At 56.3% G+C, this 9,635-nt stretch overlaps 1 protein-coding gene across 4 annotated transcripts in view; it reads right to left on the bottom strand.

The window, feature by feature from the left end:
- Window positions 1-5,700: 5,700 nt before the first annotated feature.
- Window positions 5,701-9,635, bottom strand: part of LOC105986366 (alpha-1-antitrypsin-like) — a 36,088-nt gene continuing 32,153 nt past the window's right edge. For 3 of the 4 annotated variants that reach the window (XM_013017260.1, XM_013017273.1, XM_013017268.1), the window contains exons 2-5: window positions 8,700-9,334; window positions 8,036-8,306; window positions 6,731-6,878; window positions 5,701-5,953 (exon numbers count right to left, since the gene is read on the bottom strand). In XM_013017260.1, coding sequence (XP_012872714.1) covers window positions 5,762-5,953; window positions 6,731-6,878; window positions 8,036-8,306; window positions 8,700-9,330 — 1,242 coding nt within the window. In that variant the 5' untranslated portion in view covers window positions 9,331-9,334 and the 3' untranslated portion in view covers window positions 5,701-5,761. The remainder of the gene's footprint in view (window positions 5,954-6,730; window positions 6,879-8,035; window positions 8,307-8,699; window positions 9,335-9,635) is intronic. The other variant, XM_013017281.1, reaches the window with a different exon arrangement.

Raw genomic sequence — 9,635 nt, 5'->3', positions numbered from 1 at the left:
AGCAGCAGCAGCAGCAGCAGCAGCAGCAGCAGCAGCAGCAGCAGCAGCAGCTATCAGACAGCCAGGATGTCTGCCGTATTTATAGCCCTCAACTTTGTTCTCAAGGTGTCTCAACCGCTGTTTTACAGGATGGAACAAAAAAATGAGGTTCAGCATGGTTCAGTGGCTGGCTCAAGGCGGCCTGGCTTAGCAGAGGCAGCGGGGCTGGGGCCGGGCAGGTCTCTGTTCTGTGCTGCTGCTAGGTGCTCCTTGTGATAATGCTTCCTCTGAGGATGGGTGGGAGCTAGCTGAGGCTGGAGCAGGGGCACTGAAGACAGCAGGGATCTATGTCCCTCGGCACATGGTCTGAGGTCTCCAGGCAGCTAAAGTAATCCATGCAAGCCCAGCCTTGAAGGGAGAAACTGCAAAAAATGGCTGTGGAGGGTACAAAGAGAGGGACAGAGATTGGGTTTCTAACCTGGGCTGTGTAACACCTTATGATTCACAGTAAATATTTAATGTTCTCCAAGCCTTATTTTTTTAAAGGAAGATGTTATAGAATTGAAGGCAATAAACGTGCACATCAAAATCCCCCGCAGGTCAAAATGTGTCCCCCGTCTCTCCCTCCCACCCACTGGTATGACCTGGGAGGTCAGCTTGCGGGGGAGGTTTGCAGACTTGTTGCCTTTTGGACAGCGAGGGACTGAAAGGGCGTCTAGGGCCTGAACCCAGATAAGCAGCAGGGAGGAGGGCACAGGAGGGCAGCAGGGTTATGTGAGGAGTTAATGAACACACCTCCCCCTGGCAGGCCCGGAGGTCCTAGCAGGAGACCAGGGTTCCAAGTTCTCAAGCGCAGGTGGCTGGGGCAAGCAGAGGGAACTCCCATAGACAGACCTCTAAAATTCTAGGGAACAGTACTAAAGGGCTGGAGTTCATAGGGCTCCCTTCTCTCCTTAAGTGAATGGGGAAGGGGTTAAGGATCCATGGCCCAAGGCCTGGCTCTATCACTAAGGCTGAGCTCCAAAGGGACTGAGACCCATAGAAGAAACCCGAGGCTGGGTCCATGCTGGGAAAGAGGAGGGGGCAGACCCGGCCCTAGGGAGGGGGGCTCCTCAGCCTCTGCAGGGAGAGATCAGATCCACACTGAAGACCCCGCGACAGCCCAGGCCTGGGAGGAAAAGGCAAGGAGGAGTAGGCCTGCCAGATCAGTCCTACTCAGTGCTTACCCTGAGGGCCTACTGTGTGCTGGCAGTGCAGGACAAGGCTCTTCTTCCAGGCTCTGTCTGGAATAGCAGGCCAGCCAAGCCTCACATGCTTGGTTTCTGGTTCTGCCCACAAGTGCAGCATCCGGGTGCTTCTATTCCCCTGTGTGGAGTGGGATGCTGAGCCTGGCCGGCAGCTCTCAGCACCGACCTGAACAGCTCAGCAGGAGGTGGATGGAGAAGGACTCACTGAGGGGATCCTGGGCTGGACGGTAGCACTGACCGCTCACACTTTTGCCATGGGACTTTGGAGAACATGGGAGGGAGATGGGGGCACCAGTGTGTAGGGGACTAGGGAACCTTACTTTATGTTGTGGCTATGACCAGCAGGCAGGTTAAAGCTCAGCCTGGGTCTGGACCGAACCTGGGCTCTGTGACTGCCTGCACAACAGCAACTAGCTGCCTCAGTTTCCCCTCTATGAAGATAGCATTCTCAGCCTCCCAGGGAAGGTCCACAGCTCAGCTGGAGCCCGGTGGAGAATGGCTCACTGAGCAGAGCCTACAGAGGACACCTGGAGGCCCTTGGGATGAATGGTCAACTGAATGGCCAACTTCCTCCCTCAATTCCTATGCAAACAGGAAATGAACCTCTCCCCCCAACCTGCACCTGACCAGGTGTCTGTGTGCATGTGCTGCTGTGACCCCAGGGCCTGGCCATTCTTCCCTGAACAGTTTGTGGTGCCAGCCCATCTTGAAGCATGGAGGATGGAAGGTCTATGGCCCTTCAAGCTCTACCTCAGAAAGCCGCTGAACAGATTCGCTCATGTCAAGAGCCTAGTGTGATAAATGCACTGTGGGGGCCTCTAAGAATTGCCACCTGCTGAGATCACAGACCAGATCTCCATCATCGTCCCTGCCCTGGAAACTTTTACATTGGGATCTCAAATCCTGTTCGTTTTGATTAGGAGAGGTGGTTACAGTCAAGTGCAGCATGCCGTATAATAATTTCCAGGCCAAGCTGGCCTGGAAAGCCCGAGGGTCCCTGTTTCTGACCCCTGATACAGGCCCTGGCTGTGAGGACATTGGTGCCGCCTGGCATGCTCAGATGACCTACACACGTCAGAAGTGGACCACATGGGTAGATGCAAAACGACTGACCAGTTATTCAGGAAAGACGAGAAAGAAGCTGTCGGTGACAAGAACACTCCCAGCAGCACCTTGTCCTGAAGTCCCCTAGAAGGTCACCTCCCATGACACCCGTTTGGCTGCCCGAGTCCTCAGGAGGCTGCGTCATCCTCTCAGGATCAGCCAACCCCAGGGAAGCTTTGCTAGGACAACTCAGGGACATCTGCGCCATGAAGGCCAGCATGGCCTCCGGGATGGGGCACAGCTGTGGATTTCTGGGGTCAAGGTGGGGCCGTGGGGTGAGTCTGTGTACAGGGGAGGACCGGCCTTGTGCTCAGTGACCCGGCCCATCTCAGCTGCTTGGCCCCTAGTGCAGGTACCAGGCTGGGGGTGGGTCAAGGACCACCTGGTGGTGACAGCTCTGCACAGTTTGGCCTCGTGTCTGCGTGCTTCTGTGTCTTGTTGAGCAGATGGAACTTTGAAAGGCGGCCTAAGGCCGCAGGGTAATCCTTGTTCCAGAAGTTCTTCATGCTTTGAAGGATTCCAGGTATGAATAGATATGAGAGCAAAGTTGGCAGTTACTGTTATTAAAGACTGATGTGCTTCAGACGAGGGACTCTGGAGACACACGAGCACAGCAATGGTGGCTCTACCAGTGAGCCAGGGCCAGCTCCTGCTCTGTGTCTCTAAGACCAGGGAACTGTACAGCACTGACTGTCTCTCGAGCTCATGTCTTGGGGACATGTGAAGGATGTGGGGACATCATTTCCTACATCCCCAGAGATTCACTGCTCTAGAAATAAGCCCCCAGCACCTTCCAAATCTAGTCAGGTGCCAGTGTGCCAAGTGCTGCTGTCACTTATGGGTCTGGCTGTTCTCTGCAGTGTTTGAAGCCAGTGGGACCAGCGGGACACGGCCATCTGGAAGCGAGGAGGGCGGGATCCTCGTGACCATCCAGCCAGCCTCACAGGCTGCTGGGGGGAGGCTGTGGTTTTATCCACACAAAGACACTGCCTGCCCCTGTGAGGGTCACAGTTGGTGAGCATGTGTCTGCCACTGTTCCCGCCACACTGGAAGCTGCACTCGGTGCTATTTGGGCTCCAAAGCTCGTTTTTCTTGGTATAGAGGGGTAGAAAAGAGCCAAGTACAGAGAGAGGATGGAGTCTCTGCACTTCAGCAGTGAGAAGCTGTGCGATGTGGAGGGCGTCCCCGCCATCACCGTGGGTCCCAGGGGATGAGGAGTGCTGTCACCGCCAGCCCCTCCGCCCCGTCTGAGGACAGCCTGGCCCCGAGAAGGCGCCCAGCAGAAGTTGGCAGTGACAGTGGGTGAGGAGACCCGAGGCTCTGCTCCAGGGGCAGCGTGCGCTCTGAACACAGCAGGAGCGCAGCAGGGTGGGTGCAAGCAGGGGCAGGGTGGTCTGCAGCAGTCCAGGCTGGCACAGGCAGCGGGGACCCATCGTTCACCTCGTCCCTCCCAGGGTCGGCGTGCCAGGCCCGGCTGCTGCATGATGGGCTGCTGTCCCCATGATGCTACCAGACCCATCTCTGAGCTGCTCTGGCCTGTGCTACACCCATGTGCACAGCACAGCAGGCCCCATGAGGTCTCAGAGGTGCTGGGACAAGAAGGATTCACCTGCCTTTTGTCAGAAACCAGCCTTCTTACAAGTATGGCCCTGGAGTCCCCAGAAGAGAGTTTTGGGGGAGGGGAGAATCACAGGATTTCCTGGTCATTCTTCGGATTCAGAACTGTGGGCAGGGGTGGGATGGGTGGTCTAGGAACCTGTCCTGAAGGAGTCCCCCCCCTCAACCCCACCTCAAAACCAGTGCTGGGTCAGGGCCTGCAGTTTGGTGGGCCACCACAAGAGGGCACCAATCCTCCCCTGCCCTGCCCCCCAAACAGGGGCCTCCCCTGCACCTTCAGGTGAACCTATAATTCTATCCTGCGGCCTTCAGTAGCAAGGGTGGGTTTGGGTTGTGGAAAGCACTCATGGGCCTCTGGCTTTCTCACAGAGGGACAGAAGTTGCCCCAAGCAGGCTAAGGAGGGAGCTGAGCTCAGGAAGACACAGCTCTGCCCACTGCCCAGAGCTCCTTCCTCTCAGAGCTCAATGTCTGGGAGAGGGGTGGGCAGGCAGGGAAATGGAAATGTCCAGCCAGTGGAGCCAGACTTTGTGCAGCAGTGGGTAGACTCTCATGCCCTTTAGTCCTTCCCACCAGTGACTTAGCTCCTCATCTCCCCTGGTGGACACAGGCAGAAGAGCAAGCTCAGCCCTGCACCCATGCCCTGTGCCCTCTGAGGTTGAGCAGGAGCAGGAGCAGCACTGTTGCTGCAGGGAGTGTGGAGACACGCTACGTGATGGATGTTTGTCGGGTGTGCCTCAGGGTCTACATAGGGTGTGTGGTGGATATGCTGACCCCCCCACCCCCCAGCCCTGGCTCATTACTGCTGGAGGCCTTGCCTGGCCCATGACAAGGGCTGCTCCAGCACAGCCTCCTGCATGACACAGAACCTGGGTTGTTCTGAAGATCATGAGGAGGGCCATGGGCAGCCCAGGATGGCTCTGCGCCGGGCAGGGCCTCAGCTGCTGGCCTTCCAATCCTGTAGCCCAGGAGCCCTTGGGATTGACCTTCCAGAAGCATCTAGGGCACTGCCCAGTTCCCAAAACCAGGGAAGAGAAAGAGACACATGGTAAGTGGCCTTGAGTTGGTGGTAGAGTTTGAGGAGGAGACAGAGGCTGAGATCCCATCTTCCTGCTCAGTAGGAGAGGGGAGGCATGGGCTGGATCACCAGGACAGAGCTGGGTGTCCCCAGCTGGATAAGGACAGAGCTCAGTGTCCACAGCTGCCCATGCAGGAAGGCTCCATGCCACCTGCCTGGCTATGATCTGTGAGTCTCAGGCAGCTGTGGAGTCCAGGCCAGGACTGAGCTGACAAGGGGAGGAGAGTGGATGGGGTCTTCTCCCTTCAGGGTCAGGAGAGGCAGCCAATGATGCCAGGGCTGGACAGTAGCATGGATACCAAGGCTGGGCTGGAGGCTCCGGGAACAGAGAAGGCAGCATTGGGTGGCACAGCCATCTCTGTGGGAGTGGCTGTGGGGAGGGAGTGGGTGTGGGGAGCACTCCCACAGGGACTTGGGTCGTGGTGGATCCTGGGCCTAATGCTGGTGTCTGAGCCATAGGACCCCAGAATTCCCAGACCAAATGCAGTTATAGGATTCAGATGGATTCAGGGCCATGGAATGAGGTCCCTACCAAGGTCCTGTGCCAGTCCTGCCTGCCCAGCACAGGGACTCGTGAATGTGAAGGACAATGAGGGACACTGGGACCTGGAGTCCACACATGCTCCTGGGTGCTAAGGACGTCACAGAAACCACATGGAGACAGATGCGAAGGTTACGCTGAATGGGCCAGCTTGGCCTGTGTTTAATGCCATCAAGGAAGGGACCTGCCCAGAGAGGTCACTGCTGTGTGGGGTTCACCACTTTGCCCACGAAGAGGGGACTCTCAGTACCTATATCAATGAATAGGGCAAGGAATGGGTGGTTAAATATCACCTCAGGGGGAAGAGACATGGGAATGGCTTCCAAAACGGTGGCCCCTGCAGCCTCGGTTCCTTTCTCATCCAGGGTCAGCACAGCCTTGTGCACAGCCTGCAGGAGAGATGTGGAGATGGCTTCTGACCTGTGCTCTCATGCTCTGCACACCACCCAGCCCAGACCCAGGCTGCAGACAGCTCCAGGGCCGGCCTCCCTAGAGCATCTCACCAGGAAAGTCCTGCTGCCCACCCACCCTCACCACTGGCCACACAGGCCTCTGTCTGTCCAACCCTAGCTTCACCTGGCTGCTCCCTTCGTCTCTCCCACCCAGAGCTCAGAGTAGAGACACCCTGCACTCCATGTCTCCTGCACGTGGCTCCCCCTCATTGAATGCTGGGAGCTCGTTGGACAGGTCTGAAGGTGACCTTCACAGGACCCTGTTCCCACCGTGTGCAGACGTGCTGCACTCATGTCTTTTGGTATTTTCTCTTTCGTGAACAAAAGGCTTTGGGAGGAGCTGATGTTTCTAATTTAGATTTGGTAGTGAAACAGCCCTTCTAGATGCTGCATGTGGAAAACTCTAGAACATTCTCTGATGTCAGTAATTCTAAGCTGAGTGGAGAAATGAGCCCAAGGACTCCTGGGCTCTGGGTGAAGAAGAGAGTGAGGGTCTGAGAGACACCTCTGAGCAGTTTCCCAGCACATGAGCCAAATGGATGGCTGCCTTTCCCACTGTCTCCTGCACCCGCCCTCTCACGAGCCCTCAGAGCTCAGCCTGGACCTTAGTGGTGATGTGGCCCCGTCCTCAGCCCCGTGCCCCAGCTATGAACCCCAAGATCCACTTAACACCCAGAAGCCATCTGGGAAAATGCCCTCATCGGGTGACCTCACCTTGGAGACCTTCAGTGGGGCATCCGTGGTGACCTTGGAAAGGTCAGCACCGTTGCTGAAGACCGTGGAGATGCCCAGCGCGCTCAGGACTGGCTCCAGGTCATAGGTTCCAGAGATGGACAGTTTGGGGAAGTATATATCTGCAGACCTGCCATGAGGGAAAGATCACAAATGAGGATTTCAGCATCTCTCCCAATGTGCCAGGAATTCCATGGGAGGCTGGCTTCTTTTCTAGCTTTTCCACCCACAGTGCCCATGCTCCACCCACAGCAGGATAGAAGCTCCTCGGTGTGTTATACTCTTGTTTCTTCTATGCCCAGTGACAGTGGAGTTTAATATCAGTGGACTCCCCATGTCCTGGAAGAGGCTGAATTGCCCCTGCCTCTGAGAAGTTATGCAGGCAGATGCAGAGTGAGCTCCTGGAGTCAGGGTCATCCTGCCCTGTGTCGTTGTTCATCTGACCTCTGCAAGGGACACACCTGAACTTCATCTGTGCACAAGCAGCAGAGTGCTGTCTACCTCTCATCAAGGAGAGAAAATGTCCCCCGATGCTGAAGGCTGGGCCTCTGTTAGTGTCTGGCCCTCAGGCCCTGCAACTGGTTCTGGCCTCAGCCTGGCCTTGTGGTCTGTGCTCAGCCTGGGTTCAGGGTCTGATGAGGAGCCAGCTGGAGTGGAGTGGTGACCCCTCTGCTCACGGTGGGCCTTGCCTTGTGTCTGCTGTGTTTCTGTGTCTCACAGCGTTCACCACTCTTCCGTGCAGCAGGCCCTGCTCACTGCTGATTCACCAGTGTGTGCTGACCCGAGGGCCAGGCTCTAGGGTGATGGACACCTAGGAGTGGATAAACCACTGGTCTGGGGTCAGAGCAATGGAGCCTCCTGCCTGAGTGTCCAGCACTGTCTCATGCTGACCTTCCATGTTCTGGACCTTCCCATGGCCATCCTGGACTCTTTCCCTTAGTCCACTGTCCACTGTGCCAGAGTTCGACCCATCACAGGCCTTGGTGCTGTGGCCTCTTCTGCTGTGCTGTCCCTGCATTGGACAGTGGGTCTGGGGAAGGTCTGTCCTCTGGGTAGGACACCCCCAAACAGTGTGCGGGCTCCCCACTCTCAGCACTGTCTCTTCCCAAGCCCCTACTGCTTCTCCCTGAACTGAGCACACTCTGTATCTTTCAGCACAAGGTCACACACTTAGCTAGGGCTAAGGGCTGCTCCCCCACCTCCCCCCCTTCTGTCTTGTCCTGATGGTCAGCCCTGACATGGCTCAGAGGTATGGGCTCTTGGGCCAGTCCCCGCCTGAGGTGTCACCTTATGTCAGTTTTGCGCAGGAACTTGCTAATGATGCTTGTGTTGAGTGTGGCCTCCAGGTGTGACATTTTGCCCTGGTCTGGCAGGAAGAAGATGGCGGTGGCATTGCCCTGGTAGCCCATCAGTAGGACCCAGCTGGACAGCTTGCTGCAGTAATGGACTCGGAACATGCCCATCCGGTGCATCATGGGCACCTTCACCACGGTGGCCTCATCCACATGGAAGTCCCCCTCGCTGGTTTGCTCTGGGTTGAAAGGTTTCTCCCACTTGCCTGGATTGGAGGGGGACACAGGTGGTTGGGCTTAGGTTTAAGGGATCCAGGAGACTCTGGTGTCTGTGGTGAGACTTGGAGCTCAGCTGGGTCAAGCACAGGAGATCTGTCTGGGCTCAGCCGTCCTGACCACCCTGGGGACTCAGTGATAAGAGGAGATAGGAAATTTCTGTGTCACCTGAGAGACTGCCCCCCTGGCTGATCAGGAGACACCTGCATTTGCATATATGATTATTAAGAGGAGCATTACAAAGAGAGTTTGGATTACAGGTCATATTTGGCACCTGCTCACTGGGACTCTTCTCCTCTGTGAATCGGCCTCCCAAATAACCCTTTGGGGCACTGACTGGTATGTTTCCATGGGAACCAGCTGGGCTGGCTGTGAAGCCTTACCTTTAAAGAGAATGTAATTCACCAGGGCAAGCACGGTGTCTTTGTCCAGGTCTTTCACCAGATCCACAATTTTCCCCTGTGTTCCCTTCTCCACGTATTTGTTGATCTGCTTCTTGGCTTCTTCAGGGTCAGTGAAGTCAACGGTGAAGGCCTCTGACTGGTACAGGTTCTTCACATCCATCAAAAATGGCTCCAGGAGCTTCAGGCTCTCATGGAAAAACAAGCCACTGCCTATGGTCAGCTCGAGCTTGTTGCTGGGCCTGTTGAGGGAGTGGAGGAGGCTCTGGAAGCCTGCGTGGACATCTGCCTCTGACATCTCTGTGAGGTTGAAGCCCAGGCCCTCCAGGATCTCTGAGTGGGTGGCACCCTTGGTGCCCAGGGAGAGCATGGCAAAGGCCGCGGCGATGTTCACAGGAGAGAAGAAGATATTGGTGGTGTTGGATTGCTTAGCCAGTTCCCGGTACAGGCTGAAGGCGAAGTCAGCCAGTTTTGGGGTGATCCTGTGAAAGTCTTGGTGTTTCTGGTCCTGCTGGGAAGCAGCAGTCTCCTGAACATCTTCAGCCAGGTGGCCGGGAAACAAGCAGCACAGGCTGGCCAGCAACAGGAAACCCCAGGAGAAAGAGGACGGCATTGTCCTGCAGGACAGAGAAAGGGACACAGCCCCAAGGCAGGGCCACAATCATCCCATCGGTTCCTCACCATGCAAGAGCATGAAAGCCCTTTGCTGTGTTTTTGCCACTGAACAAAGATGAGTCAAACTATAGATAAGGTGCAATAGTGCCAGCTGCCCAGCCCTGTTCCTTTGTCACACTGGAGCTCTCTGCTTGTCTCGGCCCCTGTCCTGTGCTTACATAGGAGGAAGCAGAGCCAGGACCTGTCCTGGAAACTCCTTGGTCCTCCTTCGGCCTGCACAGCAGACTGGCTAGGAGGACTTAG

Source organism: Dipodomys ordii, unplaced genomic scaffold (assembly GCF_000151885.1).
Source record: "Dipodomys ordii isolate 6190 unplaced genomic scaffold, Dord_2.0 Scaffold2, whole genome shotgun sequence".
Classification (NCBI taxonomy): domain Eukaryota; kingdom Metazoa; phylum Chordata; class Mammalia; order Rodentia; family Heteromyidae; genus Dipodomys; species Dipodomys ordii.
The sequence above is the reverse complement of the archived record's forward strand: the minus strand, read 5'-3'. Positions and strand labels throughout refer to the sequence as shown.